The sequence below is a fragment of the Pararge aegeria genome, chromosome 26 (assembly GCF_905163445.1).
Source record: "Pararge aegeria chromosome 26, ilParAegt1.1, whole genome shotgun sequence".
Lineage (NCBI taxonomy): Eukaryota > Metazoa > Arthropoda > Insecta > Lepidoptera > Nymphalidae > Pararge > Pararge aegeria.
In genome coordinates this window covers 8,268,091-8,293,006 of record NC_053205.1, presented here as the reverse complement: position 1 = coordinate 8,293,006, position 24,916 = coordinate 8,268,091, and the positions used below count along the sequence as shown (strand labels likewise).

Below are 24,916 nucleotides of genomic sequence, written 5' to 3'. Positions count from 1 at the left end.
CTGCCTTCTGTATCCGACCCTTGATCCAACAACCAAGCGAAAGTTGGTCTTGGTTATTATTATTATTATTATAGCCTCTTTATTTCCATAATACATTTTTATCAACTATTAATACATTAAAATATGTGCATGCATAAAAAATGATATCTATATATATATATGTATATATTAAATTCTTAGTAATAAATAATAAAATCAAGTTTCACTATGGACCCCTATACGGGTGAAGGCCTCCACCATTTTTCCCCACGACTGTCTGTCCTTTGCTTAAGTTAACCAACATTCACCGGCTTTTCTTATTATTTCGTCAACCCATCTTCCTTTCGGTCTACCTCTTTTCCTTTTGATTGTTGGACCTTGCCAGGTAGTTACTCTATTTGCCCATTTTTCCTTGTCCATACGTGCAATATGACCCGCCCATTTCCATTTTAGTTTTTGAGAATGTTCTAAAGCATCTATTATTTTTGTTGTTTTTCTTATTTCTGTATTTCTTATTCTGTGTATTCGTTTTATATTCAGCAAACTCCTTTCCATCGCTCTCTGACATACATTTATTCTATTTTTAGTGTTATTATTATAAATCCATGTGATGGAAACATATAACGCTTCATAAGTGCCTGTGATAGGCCTAAATGAATAAAGAATATTGCATGAATAAGCTCAACTCATGTACGTAATTGTTAGCGGTTGCTCCTCCTGGCTGATACCTACGCTACGCCATAAACAAGTTGTGACGTCACTACAAGATTTATTAATATAGAATTGCTTTAATAGTTCTATTTTGCTTTATATAATTCGTAATAATACTTGTGTAAATAAGTAATGTTTTCCAAACAGAATAATAACTTTATATTTCGTGAAATAACTTACCGGAAACTGATATCGTAAAATATTATTATTGGTTCGTTTTGTTGTCAACATTGTAAACGGTACCTGAGCCGTATAAAAGTAGAAGCATTACCTTCTCAAGCAATTCTTTGCCTATTTGAATAAAGAAACATTCGACTTTGACTTTGACTTTATATCGGAAGGGTAACGGAGACACTAAGCTGAGGATGAAATAATCCGGAAAATTCTTTCTTTCGCGTTAACTCGATCTAATTGCATTTCCGACCCCACATTAATTAACCGGTAGTACCCCATCGCTCGGTAATTTACACAGACTAATGAATGGGGACAGAGAAAACTAAACTTTTTAATTATATTATGTTGAAGAATGTGGGGATTGGAATAATACTATTTTTCACTTTTCACATTTGACATATAATCGAGCAGAGTTTCCCCTACAACTACTTGATACAGAATGAATGCTTGAAAATTTTCATTTTTCGGAAGGACACTTGCCGATAACAACCTGAGGGGTTGCTACGGCGTCACCGGGGGAGTGGGGCGATCGCGAAAGCTCGCCATGAGAAGAGCCCCAGGGCTCGACGACATCGGGGGGGAGAGTGGGAGACGTCGACCCGAGGGTGCCTCCTGCGAGGACTCGGACCTCGGCTCGGTTCGACGTTAATCTGACTGTTGGTGGACTTTTGGACTAATCATTGTTTAGTCCGACCGCCCCCGTGACCGTGGTAAGGATCCACGTCCGGATGACGTCAGAAATCGGGGCCCTCGTCTTCGCCGGCGAAGACGCTGTGTTTGTTGTATGTGTGTGTGTTGTTGGGACACGTTGTCGGTAGTTATTTTATCGTCAGGGTCGTCAAGGACATGCTTCGGATGTCGCCGCTTTGGCTCGACGTCGGGGACGGGGGTATATGTGGACGCCTCGACCACTAGGGGGTTGGGGTGTCGGACTGCATTTTCAAAGTAGGTCTTTGATAATGATTTCATGTACTGGGCTATGGTGGGAAGATCGAGGTCTCGGTGGAGATCTACGTTGCGCATGAACCACGGACTGTCCGTGGTTATACGCATAAACTTGTTCTGCAGGACTTGAATGAGGTGCATCGATAATGCAGTCGTATTTATATCGAAATACCCACCAACTCAATGTCATGAACATTGGTTGTTAGTCAAATATAATTTTAATTGTTTCTTGAAATCTATCAACTATCTGGCAAATATGAATTTATAGTTAACAAAATTTTAATTATTTACTGGAACAGAAGTTTCACTTCAAAAAAAAATTATATGGGAAATTTGTTACTTAAAAAAATAAAGTACTGTACAAATTTTTTGTGCATGAACCACGGACTGTCCGTGGTTACACGCATAAACTTGTTCTGCAGGACTTGAATGAGGTGCATCGATAATGCAGTCGTATTTATATCGAAAAACCCACTAACTCAATGTCATGAACATTGGTTGTTAGTCAAATATAATTTTAATTGTTCATTGTAATCCAATAAAATATCTGGCAAATATGAATTTATAGTTAACAAAATTTTAAATTTACTGTAACAGAAGTTTCACTTCAAAAAAAATTATATGGGAAATTTGTTACTTAAAAAAATAAAGTACTGTACAAATTATTTTATAATTTCTAGTTTATCTACCACGAACAGAGTTCAAAACACCTTGCTCAAGCAAAAAACATTTTATATCCCGACAATTTGGGTATTTCACTCGCCCCAAAGACCACCAAAATGAAAGTAATAAGCTTAAAACTCCGCCACGAGTACAAAGAGTGTAATTCCAACCACCGCCCGTCCTTTTCTAATCCGTTAAAAAGAGAGGGACGGAGTGAAACCGCTATATTCTCGCGGTTACGTCCAGAGATAATAATTCATGGAAAAGCTACCCTTTTTATTTTACATCTTAAGTACACTCTATTCGTAGTGCGTTAAAGTATATTTTCCGTTGGCATGTCCGAGCACAGGTTTCTGTTTAGGTTTTTCTGCTAATAAGGCATGATGTTGTTTATTGAATTAATTTTTTTAGGGTTCCCTTTTTTATCATGGCTAAGTGAAAGCCTTAAATTGTAGTAGTAGAACTTTTGTATAGTACTTGCTACTCAGCTCTCACAATACTTCTGCCGCCAAGTAACCGGAACAAATTTCAACCGTTTCGGTCACTAACCCGGATTGGAATCATTTCGGTTCGCGAAGCTGAAGTGGCGATGGTTGGGGCCCATAGCTCGGAAAACCGATGGACGCTGGGGTTTCAAGGTGTTACAGTGGCAACCCCGCACCGGTAAGCGCAGCGTTGGTCAACCCCCAACCAGGTGGACAGACGACATCAAACGAGTCGCGGGGAGCCGCTGGATACAACCAGCCCAGAATCGTGCAGTTTGGAACACCCTACAAAAGACCTATGTCCAGCAGTGGACGTAAGTCAGTTGATTCGATGGTGATGGGTAGCTTCCTGCAATGTACCAGGCTGTCAGAAACAAAGAAGAAGTAACGAGTACTGATTGAAAACGGTGACGGCAGAATACAGCTGTTGTCTATCTCTCCGGATCTACTTTGATCACCAGCCAGTGTTGAGAGAGACCTGAAGTCCAGTTATAGACTAATAATGATTGATTGGTGATGATTAAATGGCTGTTTTTTTATATTTTGTAGCGGTCTCCACATTACAGAACTAGATGGCGCCACAAGAATCCTGCATCCCGCTAGCGAAGTGTTCACAAAGAATGGCTATATGTACAACTTACAAAAATGAATGTTCGGACCTCGGTCCCCGAGCACGATCACCCGCACGGAGGAGGATCTTCCTCCTATTTGTAACGGTCGTATCACCATCCCGTACAATTTATTAAACACACAAAACAGATCATGACAAAACATAAACAAAAGAAAAACAACAAATCAAAATAAAAACAAGCCATTATCCACCACATGCGTGTACAAAAACAGCCATATAATCATTACCAATCAATGTTTTAGTTTTATAATCTACAGAACCCTCGCTTTGCTGACTAAATTGTACTGAGCCGTTTTTATTTTTATTACCTCCAGGGATGCAAATAGAATAGTAAAACTACTTCCACGTGTTAGTACTTTAGTATACCATAATCAGTGTAGTTTTTTATTAAAAGGTCTGGAATGACTGTCCATTGCTGAGAAGGTTAGATTATTCATAAAATTCAAAATTCAAAAAAATTAAATTTCTTTTGTAGCGGTGATAGCGCATTGAGTAGGAGCTCGACTTCACATTCGGGGGGCCGAGTTCGAATCCCAGCACAACCTCTAACTTTAGTAAGTTATGTAGTTATGTGCGGTTTAAGTAATTGAATATCACTTGCTTCAACGGTGAAGGAAAACATCGTGAGGAAACCTGCATGCCTGAGAGTTCTCCATAATGTTCTCAAAGGTGTGTGGAGTCCACCAATCCGCACTGGGCCAGCGTGGTGGACTATGGCCTTAACCCTTTCCCAATATGGGCGGAGACCCGTGCCCAGTAGTGGGCCGGTAGTGCGTCGGTATGATGATGATGAGTCTTACTTTATTATCACTTTTGAATAATCAAATCTGTCTGTTTGTAGTGACTCTATCACCGACTTGAAAGGCAGATTTTATCTTATCAGCGGTTGCTATTTTCCAACATCAAAGTCAAAGTTAAGTCAAAAATACCTTTATTCAAGTATTTTTTTTTTTACGTGATTGAGAAATAGAAACTTAAGGGTAGGCTTTTAATAACTCTTACAATGCCAACTCTTAAGTTTTTTATAATAGAGTTATAAACTAGAGATAAGCTTCATTCTCTATGCACGCCACTGACTTTGTGTATAGTGCTCATTTTCAAAAACTTTGATAGCGCGATGTAGGATCTTGTGGCGCCATCTAGTTTGGTAACTTGTAGACCGCCACACATGTCCATAACATGCTGTGTTTAGTAACCGTTTCCATCCCTTCTTATTATTATTGTATCAGAAGTTAATAACGATGACCGTTACCAGTTGCGTACAGTTAATAGTTCCGCGCCTTTGGTTCTATGACAAATATATCGACAGCGCTAAGCTGTTTGATAAATAATTAATAACCGAAATGGCGGATAACTGGGACAGTAACCCGATAACTGAATTTATCGTAACTAATATATTAAATATTTCAGTGTGATTGGTTGAATGTCCTTTGGTCAAGCTGTAATATCGAGCGTTGTGAATTTACGTAGGAGGCCCCGGGTTCGTTTTCCGGCAGAGGCAATTTGGGATTTATAATTTGTGAATTTTCTCCGGTCTGGTCTGGCGGGAGGCTTCGGCCGCGGCTAGTTACAACCTTACCGAGAAAGACGTGCCGCTAAGCGATTTAGTGTTCCGGTGCGATGTTTGCGATGTTTCTTAATGACAAGGTTGCTTGGAAGCATCCGGCTCCGCTTTCATCTTTCACAAGATAGAAAAATTAATGTTAAAATGTAAAATGTAAATTTTTTCTATTGGAAAAGAGCAACTGCTGAGTTTCTTGCCGGCTTCTTCTCGGTAGAATCTGCCTTCCGAACCGGTGGTAGAGTCACTACAGACGGACAGACTTGACGTTTCAAAAGTGCTTGTATTAGGCCTACTTGAAATAAATGAATTTTGAATTTTGAATTTTTTGAATTTTGATGTCGCGTAGAAACCGATTAGGGGTATGAGTACCATAATCCCTAACAGGTTAGCCCGCTACAATCTTAGACTGCATCGTCACTTACCACCAGGTGAGATTTCAGTCAATAGCTAACTTGTAGAGGAAAAAAAAAATACATTTGTGTCAAATGTTACATTTGTATCATAAAATTGTTTTCAATAAAAATGCGTGAAAAAGGAGCTGGAGCTAAGAACAAAATAGGCTAACTTTCATCCCGGGAAATAAGAGAGTTTCCGCGGAAACAAAAACCTCGATCCACGCGAACGAAGTCGCTGTTATCAGCTAGTAATAGAAAAACAAACGAAAATTGCACATTTATATTACGCATTTTCATTTAAAGAAATACGAACGCCGTGCTTGATTCCGTAGCAACATATAACTCTTCTATCTCACATCACACTTTTAAGGTCGACTTTTTTTTTTATGTTTATAGACGAGCGCTTTACTGCAATCACACCTGATGATAAGCGATGATGCAGCCTAGAAGATGCCTATTCACTCTTGACTTCATCGTACTCATATTGTAGGCACTGGGGAAAATGGAAGATGGAAGGGCATTCCAGATCCTAGCGGTGCGGATCAGAAACGAAGAAGCGAAGCGCTTCGTACGCGTCCGCGGTATATTCAAATTCAAATTCAAAATTCAATTCATCAACAATTTACATTTTGTATTTTAACATTCATTTTTCTATCTTGTGAGAGCTGAAAGCGGAGCCGGATGCTTCCAAGCAACCTTGTCATTAAAAAATTCATCAATTGTATAGTAACCTCGCTCTAATAAATGTGTTTTAACAAATTCTTTCTACTTTTATATCGACCACGTAGTAATGCAGATCCTTACGGTGCCTCGCGGTTCGATGGTAAAAAGGCGAGGGGGGAACTAGAGCTCATACGCGGACGAAGTCGCGACGGACCGCTTGTATATTAAAAAGTTTTTAAGCCTTTAATTTTAGCGCAGTTCTCAAAGGATCAAGGTAATTATTTTAAACGCTCTGATATTTTACACCGGGTTGTAACTTTATACTTTTTCAACCGAAACTTTGGGAAGCTTTATTTATTGAAGTCATTGCGGACCCTAAGGGGAATTACTAGCACATTAGCGCGGTTTCGTTTGCATAATTTCCCTAATCATGTATTTCTATTTCATTGAATATAATATACAATAATATACTACGTACTAAGATGACTGATGAACGCCGGGCTAGATTTTGCTTTATTTTATTTAAACAATAAACTTACATAATTAAATTTTTAATTTAAGTCTCATAATATATTAAATCATTTATTTCTCTCCGTATTCATTCTCTTCTATTCTCTTCTCGAGCGGGTGAAGATCATTATCTACACCCTTATAAACCCAACAATAGAATATCATCATAGTAAATAAAAGCTGTATTTGACAGTTTGACAGTTCAAAAATAGAAGTGCTCCAATCGTCACCAAACTTTACAGGATTACTCGCCAGGTCAATCCGGAGATTCCCTGAAAGTTTCATTGAAATCGGTCCAGCCGTTTCGGAGCCTATACGGAACATACCCGCACACTTTCTCTTTTATATACATATATAGATAGATATTATTGAATCAATAATATACATAAATACTTAGAATATACATATAAACACCCAGACACTGAAAATCGTTCACGTTGGCGTAGTCGACAGCGACCCTGCTTTCTGCGTCCAGGGCCGTGGGTTCGATTCTCACAACTGGAAAAAAAAATTGTGTGTCGAACATGAATGTTTTTCAGTGTCTGAGTGTCTGGGTGTTAATCTGTATATTATAAGTACCATAGCACAAGTTGCGCTTGCTTTGTGGCTAGATGGCGATGTGTATTGTCTTAGTATATATATATTTATTATATAATTAGATGGAAATTCGTAAATTATAAATTCCCCTGCCGGGAATCGAACCAGGGCCCGCCAACTTAAATTCACGGCGCTCACCGTTTTTTTTTTTTTTTTTTTTTTTATATGTACCTTCCTATTTTCCTCCGACATGACAGTCGGAGACTGTTGTTACTTACAATTTCACTCAGTTATTGTATTTGCTCTGTTTTGTGTATTTTCATAGGCATTGAGGTGCAGATTTGTCATTCGGTGCACATTCTTATCTATCACGCTGATTATACGTGTATACTACTTTTACATTACATCAAATTATCAAAATTAAGCTTAATTTGCTATACTCCGCGAAAAGCAGGAGAATCTGTGTGGTGTCATTTATAATTTCTTCAATCCTTATACTCCACACCACACAGATCCTTGGCAATACACCCTCTACGCACGTTTCGCTCCGAAACCGGAGCATCATCAGGAGATGTTGACTTATAATGAATATTTGTTACATCAATCTTCATTATCAATCTTAACAATTATTCATTGTAAAGTCAGCATCTCCTGATGATGCTCCGGTTTCGGAGCGAAACGTGCGTAGAGGGTGTATTGCCGAGGATCTGTGTGGTGTGGAGTATAAGGATTGAAGAAATTATAAATTACACCACACAGATTCTCCTGCTTTTCGCGGAGTATAGCAAATTAAGCTTAATTTTGATAATATATCATGGATTTCCGCAAAGTAACGCCTGCTTCTATACAATTACATCAAATTACCTACATATTAGTCTTACTTATTTTATAGTGCTGGCGCTCACCGTTGCGCTAGAGAGGTCGTCCTTTCCGTCTATTTATTCATGCAATGATAACGGCTATCACAGCGGCGTACGTTCAACTTTGGAGGGTACATTTTGTTATCAAATATTCATGTTCTATGTAAATCCACCGGGGCGTGCGGATCGGCCGCGGACGCAGATGTCCGTACATTATTCCAGATAAACAGACAGATTATACGGCTTTAGATAGCGATTCATTTTAAGTATTTTAGCGCTCAATACTTGCACTGAAACTGGAACATTTTCAACATTTCTTAAATATAGTTCAACGGGTACAAACCACGATAATATTTTGGATTTGTAGTTATTCCAGCCAGTTGCTTAAAAGTTTCTTCTTATCTTTCACGATACCCTAGAAAGTTTTAGGAAGAAAATTGCATGTAAATCTTTATATATATAATTCTTCTGCGCGTGTGTATGTCACTGAACGATGGCGCTGCAGTCGGTATATAGGTTATTTACCTATACTGCAAATAAACGGCTGATTTATTCAGGTACGAGTCTGATTTGATAAACTCTTTCAGTGTTGGATAGCTGATCTATCGAGGAAGGCTATAGAGTATATACCATCACGCTAAGACTAAAAGGAGCATAGGACCAATGAAGAATGTTTCAAATTCGGCCACTTAGCTTACGCCACGTGCGCTGCGTAAACGGTTAAAGTTTCGATAAAATCACGCATAAAAAAGTTTCTCCCTTTATAAGTTCTAAAAAAGCCTGGTACAGGCGACAGCATGTCTATCTTTTAAGGTTGACTTTTACGCGGACGACGTCGCGAGGGACCACTATCTTTATATATATATTTCTTGTGTGCGTGTGTATGTCACTGAACTCCTCCTAAACGGCTGGACCGATTTGAATAAATCTTTCGGTATGCGTTTGGGTGACACCCTGGATGGTTTAGATTCACAAATCAGCCCGACAGATGGCGCTGGGGTCCGCTAGTTAAATATAAAAAATCTTAATAATAAATTTTAATTTTAATTAAATATTACTAATCAATCTGTTTAATAGCTTAATTCATATTTATATTATTATTTTTAATAATCTATAGTTAAATACTTATTTAAGTTTTCAATTTTTTTATTTAAATTGTGACCGGAGATAACAACGATAATGCTGTATACACCTATAATTGATTATTGTAATGATGCTAGACAGAATTTATAATTCTAACACATATTTTTTTTTTATGAATGTAGTTACAATTAATTGCTGGTGTGTCTTATGAATATAAAAATAAAAGTGTCATTGTCAGTGTAGTGTGTCGAATTCGTTAAATACTGACAAAAAGAACACGAAAGCGGGTAGTCAGATTCTGACCGTGACATCCAACTTGACATCTCGCACCTACGCAGTCCCGTCGTGACCACGATCCATGCAACTGGCTCGAAATATCGACAAATCCAAAATATTATCGTGGTATGTACCCGTTTAACTATATTTGGGAAATGTTGATTAACAACGAAAACTTAGTTTAAAGTCTTTAATTTTCAATATTCCTCCGAAGGGGTGAACTTATGTTACGGGCGTGGGTTAAATCCAAAGCAAACTAGTTATTTGTATATTTGTGTTGAGTAGTTTATTGGTGTGCAATAAAGTATACTTCATACATTCATTCGTATGCATTCGGGGCAGCGCCAAACCGGTCGCTCGTATCTACTGAGCGACGCGATGGCTCGCAGTACAGAATTACCTACACTGGATTTATTAGTGTACTACCTGCTGTATACTGTATTGCTTTTTAATGGTTAATCTAAATATATATAAATCTCCTGTCACGATGTTTGTCCGCGATGGACTCCTAAACTACTGAACCGATTTTAAATTAAATTGGCACACCGTGAGCAGTCTGGTCCAACTTAAGAGATAGGATAGCTTAGATCTTTAAGTAAAGTCACAATTTTATTTTATTGCAAATTATTTGTCTATAATTAATTGACAGTCACATGTTATATGTATATACAACTATACTCATTTAAGGCTTAGCGATACTGAATACTTTAAAAACAAAATCAAACGTAGACGAAGTCGCGGGCAACAGCTAGTATATGATAAACTTATAAACTTATGAGATTTTAGAGGAATGTGCAGCGTCCAACTTTGAACTTTGACTTCAATAATTTTAGTAGTTCGTGTAATAAAAAAATAAATAAATAAAATAAAAATAAATTCATTCATTATTTAGACTTAACAATTATTAATTTTTCGTTCACGAGCATATCGAGGTGATCGGTGACGCGAGCCCATATGTTTCAATCTCAATTTATACAGCACAATACATGATGTTACATTTATAATACAATATTTTAAATAAATTTAACTATATAATGTAAAGTATGTACATCCAGTTCGATCAAAGTCATTTTATAAATTAAATAATTTTATGAATTATTGAAGAATAATTAAAAACATAAGTAAGACATAGTATACTATAGAAATCGATTTCATTGGGGATAATCAAAATCATTTACAGAATAAAAGCGCAATGCTTTTATTGTGTTATCTTTGAGGTATTTTTTTTATATTTTACTAAATTCATTTTCATTTTCAATGTTCGTAATAAAAACTGACGATGGTTAAATTTTTTTATAGACACTGCGTATGGACTTTGCTTGTGGAGCGCTAATTTTGAGTGTTTACTTTGTCAAAAATCGCTAAAGAAGTTTACACTTAAAAAACCTTTTAGCCAAAGACAGTAATTAACGCCTCACTGGGTTACACCATAGATATCGTAAAAATCACGAGTAAAACTTGCTCATTCGTTGAAGGCGGCGTTAAATTATTTATTGCCTATAAAAGATGGACGTAAAACGACAGTAAATACCGAGAAGTGTCTATTAGATATCTGACTAGAATACACAGTTTGCGCTATTTTAGGTATGGAACACTTTCAGTGTGATTCATAATAATCTCTAATATGTATTTTTAAGCACATATGTATATTATTCATAAAATGAAATAAAATGAAATGAAATGAAATGATCATCAGTCATCTGACAACCCATAACATAAGTTAACTTACCGCTTACTTTGGGGCTAGATGGCGATGTGTGTATTGTCGTTTATTTATTTAATCTCAAACATGCATGAGCATTTATTAACAAAACCAGAAGTAGAACTAGCGTGTTTCAGGACACGCTAGTTCTACTTCTGGTTTTGTTTTTTTCTTTTCATTCTTTTTCATTTATCAATCTCCTGATATAACTTTTTTTGTTATAGTTTCCAGAAAAACCTTAAAAAAACTATTTAACTAAAACCTAACCTAACAAAAATATTGGGTTTTTTTATTAGACAATAGTTTCTTAGCTATTCTCTTCTAAGCCAAATAGTTATTAAAAGTCCTGAATTGGTGTTTTATACTAATTTTATAGAACTACCAAATATATTCAAAGTCTCAAAATCTCAATAAGTTCAAAGTTTATATAAAACGTAAGCTTACAGAAAAATCCTATTATAACATTAAGGATTATTTAAACGATAAAAAAGCTTGGGTGTGAATTGCTCTAGCTTCATAGCTTAATTTAAATTTACTGGAAGATGGTGATAACAAAAAAATAAATTTACCCGGCTAAGTTTGTTGTGGGCTCTTCTTAGACCAGGGCGCGTTTGGAACCCTCGTAGCTTTAGATTTAAGTTGGCGAACGAAGTTATCACCATCCCGTTACAATTATGTAAACAATTATGTATGAACGCTTCATAAGTGCCTGTGATAGGCCTACATGAATAAAGAAATTTTGAATTTGAATTTGAATTTATTGTATACTAGCTGACCCGCGCAACTTTGTCTACATTAAAACGGATAATAACGGATTTGATCACACCTACCGGGTTCAGTTTTATTTCCAAACTCTATAATACGCGGCTGAGTGACCCTCGGCAAAAAAATGTTTGTATGTTTAAAAGTCAAAAGTCAAATATATCTTTATTCAAATAGGCACATAGATGGCACTTTTGATGCGTTATTATATACAAAATGTGTACATAGCAGTGAGTAGTGATGGCGATAACTACAATCGTAAACTTAAAACTAAAGCTACGAGGGTTCCAATCGCGCCCTGGTCTAAGAAGAAGCCCACAACAAACTTAGCCGGGTGTTCTTTTTGTTATCACCATCTCACATTGTCATTAGAAAATATTTAAGAAGCAACCTGGTTAGAGCAATTGTTTACACCCAAGCTTTTTTATCGTTTACGTAATCCTTTATACTATAATAGGCCTTTTCTATAAGCTTTCGCTTAATACAAACTTTGAACTTCTTTAGTGACATCCCCAAGATATCAACCGGTAATTTATTGTAAAATTGTATACAATTTCCTTTAAATGAATTGCTTATTTTGTGTAGTCTAGTGTACTGCACTGCAAGTTTATTTTTGCTTCTAACGTTCAAATTATTGCAGTCACATTTTCTGATGAATATTTTTATGAATAATACACATAAATACTTATAATATATACAGATAAACGCCCGGACACTGAAAAACATTTATGTTCATCACACAAGCATTTTCCATCGTGGGAGTCGAACCCACTGCCTTGGACTCAGACAGCAAGGTCGCTGCCCACTGCGCCAATCGGTTGTCAAATTGTATTTAAGTATTTCTATACCCATCGTCTATAAGTTCTAAACGATAGTTCCAATTTGAATAATTTTAAGAGGAATTTGCAGGTACATAATCAATTTTAATTATAAAACTATTTATTTGGTCAAGGATTGATATCATGATAGGAATGTCACCACACAACAGACACAAGCTACGCTTACTTTGGGGCTAGATGGCGATGTGTGTATTGTCGAAATACAAGATGGCGAAGCAACGCGCAAAATTACAACCAATCTTTCCTTTCCTTTTTTTTATATTTTGGAAGGACAGTAGTTGTAAACCAGCTTAAGGGTTGTAACAGCGTCACCGGGGAGACGGTGAGTGCAGAACCTCGCCATGAGAATATTTCCAGGACTTGACGTCATCGGGGGAAGGTCCAAAAAGGTACCAAAGTCTATTGAAGTAACCTCTCTAAAGGGCTATCACCGTTTATGTCTTTAAGTATGACTCATCATCATCATATCAACCGATAGACGTCCACTGCTGGACATAGGTCTTTTGTAAGGAGTTCCGAATTCCACGGTTCACTTGAACCCAGCGGCTACCAGCGACGCGCCTTATGCCGTCCATCCACCTCGTTCAGGGTTGCCATTCTATCACCTTGGGACCCCAACGTCGATCCCTTCTCCGAACTATGTGCCCCGCCCATTGCCACTTCAGCTGCGCAACTCGTTGAGCTATGTCGGTAGCTCTAGCTCTTCTATGGATCTCCACATTTCTGATTAGATCACGTAAGGATACTCCGAGAATAGCTCTCTCCATCGCCCGCTGAGTGACTCTGAGCCTTCTTATGAGGCCCATAGAAATGTGGTATGGCTGTATACAATAAATTCAAATAAGAAGCTAAAGACAGATTTAAAAACTAGGATTTCGCTGAGCTTATTTGAAAATCATGCCTAATGTCCCGAAAAAGGGTGTCCCTAGATTAAGAAAGTTAAGGACAAGTCATTTAACAGATAATGTTATCTTGTGGAAGGGACGTAGGGATTTTGTGGGTGGACGATGTTTTTATTATGAAAGTTAAGCTTAATTTCCTATACCCCGAAAAGCAAGAAAATCTGTATGGTGTAATTTATAATTTCTTTCACCAAACAGATCGTTGGCAATGTACCCTCTACGCACGTTTCGCTCCGATGAATAATTGTTAAGTAAAAATTGAATATTGTCGCATATAAGGTAAGGGAGGGGCTTAGATAGATAATAGATAGAAATTATAGAAATAGTTAATAGTTAAGGTGGGGTTTTCATTTAATAATTATTCATTTTTACATTGCATTAAATTTTTTAGTTTTTCATGTTTATTAATTTCATAATTTTTGATTTTGTTTATTATTTACCTCTTTGATGATTTTGTATTTCTCGATGTAAATAAGCTTGTGTTAATGTAAAAAATATCTTTTGTTTATTTATATATTAAATTCTATGTTATTGTCCTTTTTTAATGATTATTTTGTTATTGTTTAGCCACGAGGATTCAGTGACGACGAAGATAATGGGGCTGGCTGAAAACCAGTGCTGCGCGTTTTAGTATGCAGCTATACTGAGCCAGTTCCTTTGTCACACATTTTTTTTATACTTTAACAATTTTATGACACAAATGTGTGACAATAAATACGATTTTTCTGTCTTTCTTTCTTTTCTCTCAAATTGAGCTTAATTTTCATAACATATTTTGGATTTCCGCAAAGTAACGCCTGATTCTATCCAAGATTTTTTTCTTTAATTTTTTTATTCCACTACAAGCCGGGTGTTATTTTTTTTTTTTTTTGTTATTACCATCTCACAATGTCAAGGTGTCACAAAGGGTTAAGATGGTGGTGATAATGATATTTTTATATGGAAGCAAGAATAAAAGTGTTCACGTCAAAAATTATTCATAACGTCCCAAAATTGGTACGAAAATGACGGTCACACCACTAATTTCACTAGAAGCACAGAGCTGGGAGTTTATCGCAGAATTGCCTTGGGGGTCTGCCTTTTTCCTTTCATACCTACGGGGCCATGTTTGAGGTTAAAATGTACTTTGGTTATACGTTCTTCATTTCATACTCGAGTGGCCTACGCAATGAGATGCACTAACGCTAGAGTTTCCCTGACATCTTTATCTACGATTTCTTAATGGTACATGCTACACACATGTTGCCAGTGATGACCTATGGTTCAGAAACATGGTCGGTTACTATTGGCCTCATAAGAAGTCTCAGAGTCACTCAGAGGGCGATGGAGAGATGCTCGCAGTATCTCTACATGTTGGATAGAAGCAGGCGTTACTTTGCGGAAATCCGTGATATATTATGAAAATTAAGCTTAATTTGCTATAAATGTCTACTTCTTCAGCATTGCATTTAGCGCCAAAAGAGTGCGAGGAATGGGAGATTTAACGCTAAATCATGTAGTTCTATCTAATTACTGTAAGTGGTCCTGCCGTAATAACAACATGTAAAATAAATTAATAAACAAATGCTTTAATTAAGACCAAGCACAGGTTAACCTGATGTTCTTGAAAATATTCGCCTATAAACAAGGCATGCATAAACACGCTCCACAAAGTGCTACCTTGTGTCCATCGACCTCGAGCATTTGACGCGTGCTTCAAATACCTGTGATTGTACCGGAAATCACGCCCTTTAGACCGGAACAGATCGATTCTGCTTGGTGGCTAAATTAAGCTTCATGAGAATTAAGCTTAATTTGCTATACTCTGCGAACAACAGGAGAATCTGTATGGTGTAATTTATAATTTCTTCAATCCTTATACTCCACACCAAACAGATTGCAGCAATGTACCCTCTATGCACGTATCGCTCCGAAACCGGAGCATCCTCAGGAGATGAATGAATGAATGAATGAATACACTTTTATTGTACACCAAAGAAACAAAAAGTAGTTACAAAGATATAAATACAATCAAGAGAGTACAATTTGGTGGCCTTATCGCTACATAGCGATTTCTTCCAGGCAACCAATGGCGTAAAAGGAAAAAACGTAGAAAAGAGGTAGGTGGTGCAATAAATAAGATTTAAAAATTATACAAATATATAAATATAAATAAAATATATATATGTATATATATATAAATATAACTATAATATATATATAAATATATTATATATAAATACAAATAAAATATATAACATAAATATCTATATAAATATATTACATATAACATCCCCAATTAGTATGAAATACATAAATAATGATGAGATGTTGACTTTACAATGAATTTGACTTTGCAATTGTTATGTTAATGAATCCATCATCTCACTACCGTGTAATTCTTGTGTACGCATCAAAAGTGCCAACTATGGGCCTACTTGAATAAAGATATTTTTGACTTTGACTTTGAATTATTGTCTTAACTTCCCCGGGTGAGCTCTGGCACAAGAAGCACTACTACTACATAAGAGGTGTCATGCAGATGCTAATCTATTAAGGAGGATGGCAGTTTTATGAACCTGTACAACCTGTGAAACTCAATCGGTTTTTGACCGGAATGCTAAAACGATTGGCGGTACGCATTTGTCAGTACGATGGTAACTAGCCTCATCTAAACCCTCCCACTAGATCAAGCCAGAGAAAATTCTTATTCAAGTAGACATATAAAAAAAAAATTGAGTATTAATAGCGATAACTACATTCGCAAACCTAGAACTCAAGCTACGAGGGTTACAAACGCGCCCTGGTCTAAGAAGAAGCCCACTACAAACTTAGCCGGGTATTCTTTTTGTTATCACCATCTCACATTGTCATTTGAAAATATCTATAGAATCAACCTGGTTACAGCAATAATTCACACCCAAGCTCTTTAATCGTTTATGTAATCCTTTATACTATAATAGGAATTTTATATAAACTTTCGCTTAATACAAACTTGGAACTTCTTTAGGGACATCTCCAAAACAGTAAAGTCCATACGAATGGAGGTCCCGGGAACTCCAGGCGTATGGACTGCGAGGGTAGTAACATCTTACTGGCCCTTCGTATCTACTCATATTGTCTTGGGATTTACGCGACGCAGAGTGCGTTATTAATGTCCCACCGGTGGGCAAAAAGGCATTCTTTATATTTATGCATCCTTAGTACTTATAACATATAGGTCAAGTCAAATCTTTATTTAAAAAAAAAACTTGTGTGTACTTATTTACAGTATTTATGTATATTATTAATAAAAATATTCATCAGTCATCTTAGTACCTATAACTCAAGCTACGCTTACTTTGGGGCTAGATGGCGATGTGTGTATTGTCATAGTATATTTATTCAGAACTAGCTGACCTGCGCAACTTCGTCTGCATCAAATCGGTTATTATCAGTTTTAATTTCAACTTTCGCATTTACAATATTAGTAGGTTGGTACGCATCTATTCGATCCTTTTTATATTTGCCTTGCGACTTGCTGTTATCTGTGAAGAGTTTTGTCCTAAAATTGATAAAAACTTTCATCGCTTTTCCCGGAGGAAACTTATTGTTCATCGGGATAAAAAGTATCCTATACGATGACCCGGAATATCAGCTACCATATACTAAATTACATTTAAATCCGTTCAGTAGTTTTCACGTGATGCCCGGACAGACAGACAGACAGAACAAACATTTAATAAAAATCTGTTTTGGACTCAGTATCGATTATAAAGCACCCCCCGGTCAAAATTTTCGAAATATATTAAATGTACAGAAATCTTCCAGTTACAGTTCTATTATAAGTATAGATAGATGTACGTGTAAGCATTTATGTATATTATTCATACAAATGTTCATCTTCATTAATCAGTCATCTTAGTACCCATACCACAAGTTACGCTTTCTTTGGGGCTAGATGGCGATGTGTGTATTGTCGTAGTATATTTTTTTAGTGTATTACTTTGGGGCTACATGGCAATGTGTGTATTGTCGTAGTATATTTTTTTTGTGTATTACTTTGGGGCTACATGGCAATGTGTGTATTGTCGTAGTATATTTTTTTAGTGTATTACTTTGGGGCTAGATGGCGATGTGTGTATTGTCTTAGTATATTTATGTAGTATATTATTACGTACCTGATAAAAAATCTTGTACTCTGTGTCGGTGAGCCTCAGGGCTACTTCCTCTGGGAAATGGAGGAGGGTCCGCAACGTGATCAGTTCCTCGTGGCTGCTGTCGTCTGATGATGTGCCTGGGACAGAAGAAAACCGATCAATCCATCTGTTATATCTTATATCTTTAAACGAGGAATTCTTGTGTTTATATAATTAGAATCTCGGAATCGGCTCCGACGATTTTCATAAAATTTAGTATACAGGGGGTTTCAGGGGCGATAAATCGATCAAGCTAGGATTCATTTTTAGAATATGTCATTTTATTTGTCTTTTCCGGTAATAAACGATTCGGTGCAACGAAGAAGAACGAAGCACGGCTAGTTTTACATTAATGTCAAAAATCTTCTGAAGATATTTTTGACATGAAACGGTGATAGCGCAGTTGGTAGGAGCTCGACTTTATTTTCGGGGCACCGTATTCGAATCCCAGCACCCACTTCTAACTTTTCTAAGTTGTGTGCGATTTAAGTAATACTAAATGTCACTTGCTTCGAATGTGAGGAAACCTGCATGCCTGATAGTTCTACAAATTGTTCTTAAAGGTATGTGGAGTCCACCAATCCGCACTGGGCCAGCGTGGTGGACTACGGCATTAACCCCTTCTTATTGTGGAAGGAGACCGTGCCCTGTAGTGGTAATAGATTGATATAATGAAGCAGTTGGGATACCATCGCCAATAAACAGAGCAGACTTGAAGCGGAGATAGCGCAGTGGGTAGGAACTCGACTTAACTTTCGGGGGGCCGAGTTCGAATCCCACTAACCTCTAAACTTCCAAGTTATGTGCGGTTTAAGTAATTAAAATATCGGCTGCTTGAACGGTGCAGGAAAACATCGTGAGGAAATCTGCATGCATTTTTTTTTTGGTTTTCCTTCACAGCAAGTGATATTATGAAAATTAACCTCAATTCGCTATACTCCGCGATAAGCAGGAGAATGTAATTTCTTCAATATAATATACTCCACACCAAACAGATCTTCAGCAATGTACCCTCTACGAACGTCTCGCTCCGAAACCGGAGATGTTGACTTTACGATGAAGTAAAGCAAGTGATATTTTAATTACTTAAAACGCACCGAACTTAAAAAAGTTGGAGGTGCGTGCTGGGATTCGAACCCTGCCCCACGAAAGTGAAGTCGAAGTCGTACCCACAGGGCTATCACCGCTTCAAAGAAAGGCTATCACCACTTTTTATATAGCTCCTATTCTAGTATTGAGGACTACGTCACCGATAAAAATACTTGGGTGTAAATTATTGCTCTAACCAGGTGGCTTCTTTAATAGTTTTAAATGACAATGTGAGATGGTGATAACAAAAAAACTGGCTAAGTTTGTTGTGGGCTCTTCTTAGACCAGAGCGCGTTTGGTACCCTCTTAGCTTTAGTTTTAAGTTAACGAATGCAGTTATCACCATCACTAACATAAGTGTAACATGTTAAATGTATGGACGCTTCATGATTTCCTATGATAGGGTAAACATTTTTGAATTTGGATTCGAATTTTTTTGAATTTGAATTTGAAGAAGGTATATACAAAATATGTTTAATAACATCACAAATTGTGAGCATAACCATACAAATGCTAGGTTTCCATAAGCTGAAATTTCATCCATTCCAATCAGGCTAGCTATTATTCTAAGCCAAATGTTGGGCTTATGCCAGTTTATCATTTTAATTGACGATCCCTTTACACCACACGATAAAAAAAACGTAACGTGAGCAATACGATCACTCAAGAGATCGCTATGTAGGCCGCCAAATTGTTTACATTGTGTAAACGGTTCACGTGCAAATTTTCTGTATTTTCATGTGACGTACAATAAAATTGTATTAAAATATTCATTACGATTTTTTTTAATCATGCTTTTTGTGACAGAGTATGCTTGTCCTTCTGCTTGCTTCTTAATTATTATATTTAGAAAAAAACTCAGTATGGAAGTATGTAGCCATAAGCTATTACAAAACATACAGTCTACGATTGCCGGAGCGATACAGGTTTAAATCCTAAATTAGTATATGTATTTTAATTTTTTTATAATATCACTTTTTCCCAGCGATTTCATTACGTGGAATGATGATGGGTGTGCCTTACAGAGATTGAATTAAAATAGTAGCAAAATTAAAAAAAAAAAATGTGATTTTCTTAAAGTTATCCTGAATAATTGAGAATGCGTATATAGTTCACAATATAATATATTTTCTGTGTATAGTATTATGTTCATGGGGTTGCTAAACAGCATTTTTTTTTTTTTTTACATTTTCCTCGATATACAGAAAAGTCGTAAAATCGTATCGCGTCGATCGTCCCGTGCTGTGTAAATGGACGTTTTTCCAAACTTTTCAAATTAAGCACCCTCTGTAGATTCCTCCTTTATTTTCGCTTTTAGTTCCATAGTTGTATAATTTGTTACGTACACTTTGATTGCTTGATAGAGTTAGCTCTATTTTTAGAGTTCCTTCGCCAAAATGTTAAACTGACAGTGCGTTTTGTAGAAGTGGAGCTTTCGAAGTAAAACTTCTTTAGGCCCGACTAGGGAGTAACTTAGATTTTATTTCTGACGGAAGTAACGCTTACGTAGCTGTGTGTAGCTATTTAAAAATAATAATTTGGATTGGTTGTAAGTATATGTCATATACTTCACGCTTCTCGACTTATACGCGAGCTAGAGACAAATCATCATCATCATCACATCAACCGATAGACGTCCACTGCTGGACATAGGTCTTTTGTAGGGAGTTCCAAGTTCCACGATTCTGAGCCGCTTGGATCCAACGGCTACCTGCGACGCGTTTAATGTCGTCTGTCCACCTCGTTGGGGGTCGACCAACGCTGCGCTTACCAGTACGGGGCTGCCATTCCAGCACCTTGGGACCCCAACGTCCATCCTTTCTCCGAACTATGTGCCCGGCCCATTGCCACTTAAGCTTCGCGACTCGTTGAGCTATGTCGGTAACTTTGGTTCTTCTACGTATCTCCACATTTCTGATTCGATCGCGTAGAGATACTCCGAGCATAGCTCTCTCCATCGCCCGCTGAGTGACTCTAAGCCTTCTTATGAGGCCCACAGTTAACGACCATGTTTCAGAGCCATAGGTCATCACTGGCAACACGCACTGTTCGAAGACTTTCGTCTTCAGGCACTGAGGGATTTTTGACGAAAAGATGGCACGAAGTTTCCCGAACGCTGCCCATCCGAGTTGGATTCGGCGGTTCACCTCCTTCTCGAAATTGGACCTACCTAACTGGATCGTGTGTCCTAGGTATACGTATTTGTCAACAATTTCGAGTGCAGTGTTCTCAACGATTACTGGTTGAAGCAGAACATGAGCATTAGACATAATCTTCGTCTTGCTCATGTTCATTCGTAGGCCAACCTGTTGAGAAGCTCTGCTGAGGCCATTGAGCATCGTATTTAGGTCTCCCAGAGTCTCTGCCATTATGACTACATCGTCGGCAAACCGAAGTTGAGTGATGTACTCGCCGTTAATGTTGATGGCAAGTCCGTTCCAATCCAGAAGCTTAAAGACGTCCTCCAACGCAGCGGTAAATAGTTTCGGGGAGATAACATCTCCCTGTCGCACGCCTCGCTGCCATTGGATTGGTCTCGTAGTCTGATCCTGTATACGAACTGACATAGTGGCGTTTTTGTACAAACACTGCAACACTGTGACCTAAACACAGCCCAAGTTTCCACCGAATCAAAGGCTTTTTCATAGTCCACAAACGCTAAGCAAAGTGGCCGGTTATACTCTTCAGACTTCTGTATAACCTGCCGCAGCGTATGAATGTGGTCTATGGTACTAAAACCCTTACGGAAACCGGCTTGTTCGGGAGGCTGGAAGTCATCAAACCTACGAGCGAGACGATTCGTAATGACTCTCGAAAACAGCTTGTAGACATGACTCAGCAGCGAGATGGGTCTGTAATTCTTCAACAAGGTATTATCACCTTTTTTGAAGAACAGAACCACCACACTCCTGTGCCATGCCTCTGGCGTTGTGCCTTGGTGAATAACGGAATCAAACAATCGCTGAAGGACTTTCAGTATCGGTTTTCCACCTGCCTTCAGGAGTTCTGCCGTTATTCCGTCATCACCCGGCGCCTTGCCATTTTTAAGCTGCTTGAGAGCCACACTTATCTCGTATAGGCTGACGTCTGGGATATCTTCGGTATAGTGTCGAGTTAATTTGGCTCTAGGATCCTTAGCCAAATCTTCAACAGGCGTCTGTACTGTGGTGTACAACTGTCCATAAAAGTTCTCAACCTCACCCAAGAACTCAGGTTTGGAAGAGACAAGACTACCATTATTAGTCTTCAGTCGCATCAACTGGCTCTGACCGATAGACAGATCTCTAGCGAACACTTTAGAGCCTCTGTTTTGCTCGATGGCATTTTTAATACGCTCTGTTTTGAAGTGCCGCATATCACGAGTCTGTGATTTAGAGATCTGCCTATTAATCCGCCGGTAAGCGGACGCGTCTGCTGTAGACTGTAGTCTCATCTCTTGCCTCTCCGTCATAAGCTTGAGTGTATTGGTTGAGAACCTATTGGCCTTGTTTCTACGGTGGGTCTTGTAGAATTTGGACCCGACTGTTTGGACAGTTTCCACCAGCCTGTTGTTCAAATCGTCCACAGTGTCGCAATCTGCTAGGCAACCGAACCGGTTCTGTAGTTCTAGTTGAAAGCTCTCGGGGTTTTGAATATGGGCACGAGTAGGCCGGAGTGTAGACTTCACCAGTCTGACTCTTTCAAGTTGAACGTTTATACTCAATGTGCCTCTTACCATACGGTGATCACTTCCGGTTTTAACCCTGTTGATCACAGAGACATCATTGAATACATGCCGTTTGGTCGACATGATGAAGTCGATCTCGTTTCTCGTGGAACCATCGGGGCTTATCCGGGGCCAGGTCCATTTCCTGTGTGGCCGCTTCTTGAAGAAGGAGTTCATCATATAAAGGCCCTCCTTCTCCATGAAGTCAGCCAACATTTGACCCCTGTGGTTCCGTTGCCCATACCCAAATTGCCCCACCCTCAACTCTGAACCAGTTCGCTCGCCAAGCTTCGCGTTGAAATCCCCCATCACAATATTGTAGTAGGTGTTCGAGGCATGTATGGCTTTTGAAATGTCCTCATACAAAACCTCTACATCCTCGTCTGGGTGTGCCGAAGTCGGCGCGTATACCTGTATGACCTTCAACGAATACCGTTTGGTAATTCTGAGTATAAGGTATGCTACCCTGCTCGACACACTTTCGACTTTTACAACATTGTTGACGAGAGACTTGTGGACGATAAACCCGACACCACCCTGTGACTGTTGGTCACCCTCCCGGTGGTAAAACAAGTTGCCGGATTTAGAGACAAATATCCATAGTGAATTAGCATTTTTTTTTTAAATATTTTCTAACGGATGAATTGTGAATAGCAAAGTGAATAAAAATTCAACAGTATTAAAAAAAAAATTTAAATTGCAAATTTTTAGGAAATATTTCTAGGAGAAATTTTCTTTTTAGGGAATATTTTTAGGAATAAAGATATTTTTGACTTTGACTTTGAATAAACAAGTAAATCCCTACTTCCCTACTAATATTATAAATGCCAATGTAAGATTGTTTGTTACACTTTAACGCAAAACTACTTAACCGATCCACATGAAGCTTTGTACACATATTCTTGGAAGTGTTAGAAGTAATATAAAATACTTTTTATCCCGACATTAAGCTCGGTTCATTTGGGAGAGGGGATGAAAGTGTTTGACGATTTTACACCATAACTCCGACAAATTGTAACCGATTTAAATAATTATTTTTGTACTATAGAGATTATAATATGCGTTTAATTTTCGTTCTGCAGAAGGGGGCTGTTCGTGCGATATATAAAATGGGCTCAAGAGAGTAATTAAGGGATACATTTAAAGAAGTTTAAATAATGACGGCGCATAGTCAGTACATATTTGAAAATTTAATTGTTGTCCATAAAAATATGACAAAATTTAAAAAGAAAATTACTGTAACAATATAAATATTAGAAGCAAAAATAGACTCGTCGTGCAGTTTACTAGGCTACATATATATTATTTTGTAACAAATTATCGAATGAAATCTCTGAGATGTCTCTCAATAAGTTTAAACTTTATATAAAACGTAAGCTATTGTAATGTTAAGGATTACTTAAAAACGATAAAAAAGCTTGAGTCTGAACTGCTCTAACTTCATAATTTAATATTAAATTACTGTGAGATGGTGATAACAAAAAAAAATTACCCGGCTAAGTTTGTTGTGGGCGTGTTTGGAATCCTCGTAGCTTTAGGTTTAAGTTGGCGAACGAAGTTATCACCATTCCCTTACAATTATGTAAACATATAGGTATGAGCGCTTCATAAGTGCCTGTGATAGGCATGAATAAAGAAATTTAGAATTTGAATTTATTTAAAGCAACTACCCCTAAATAAAACGTACCTTCAAAGTCTTTGTCCAGCGCATGCCCCAACGAGCCTCCACTCGGGCCAGCTTTGGACCCGTCTCGCATCTCCCTCACTTCACTTCGATCATTAATATGAACCGCACTGCACTGTCACTCTCACTAGCGCCGCCTCCCGGTGCGCACTGCCATCCTAACGTCACTTTGTCACCGCTTTGGTTCATTCAGACTTTTGCAACTGAAACAAAGAAAAAGAACGGTCAAACTTTTTCCTCCAAGACGTTTTCCAGTAAAATATATATATATATATATATATACTAGGACTGATATACTAAATGTATACGTTGTTTTGTTATACTTTTTTTTATGTACATTTTGTTCTGTGCAATAAAAGTATATTCATTAATTCATTCAGTGCCCGGGTGTTTATCTCTATATTCTAAGTATTTATGTACATTATTCATAAAAATATTCATCAGTCATCTTAGTTCCCATAACACAAGCTTCGCTTACTTTGGAGCTAGATGGCGATGTGTGCATTGTCGTAGTATATTTATTAAGTGATAAGGCCGCCTTTGCACCCTAGCACTAAATATTATTACTGTTTTCCTTGTGTTTCTCCTATTGTGTTGTG

General features: G+C 37.6%; 1 protein-coding gene across 1 annotated transcript in view; it reads right to left on the bottom strand.

The window, feature by feature from the left end:
- Window positions 1–24,390, bottom strand: part of LOC120635171 (1-phosphatidylinositol 4,5-bisphosphate phosphodiesterase epsilon-1-like) — a 176,125-nt gene extending 151,735 nt beyond the window's left edge. Inside the window, exons 1-2 of the mRNA XM_039906104.1 lie at window positions 24,321–24,390; window positions 17,821–17,936 (exon numbers count right to left, since the gene is read on the bottom strand). Coding sequence (XP_039762038.1) covers window positions 17,821–17,936; window positions 24,321–24,390 — 186 coding nt within the window. The remainder of the gene's footprint in view (window positions 1–17,820; window positions 17,937–24,320) is intronic.
- Between the last annotated feature and the right edge of the window lie 526 nt (window positions 24,391–24,916).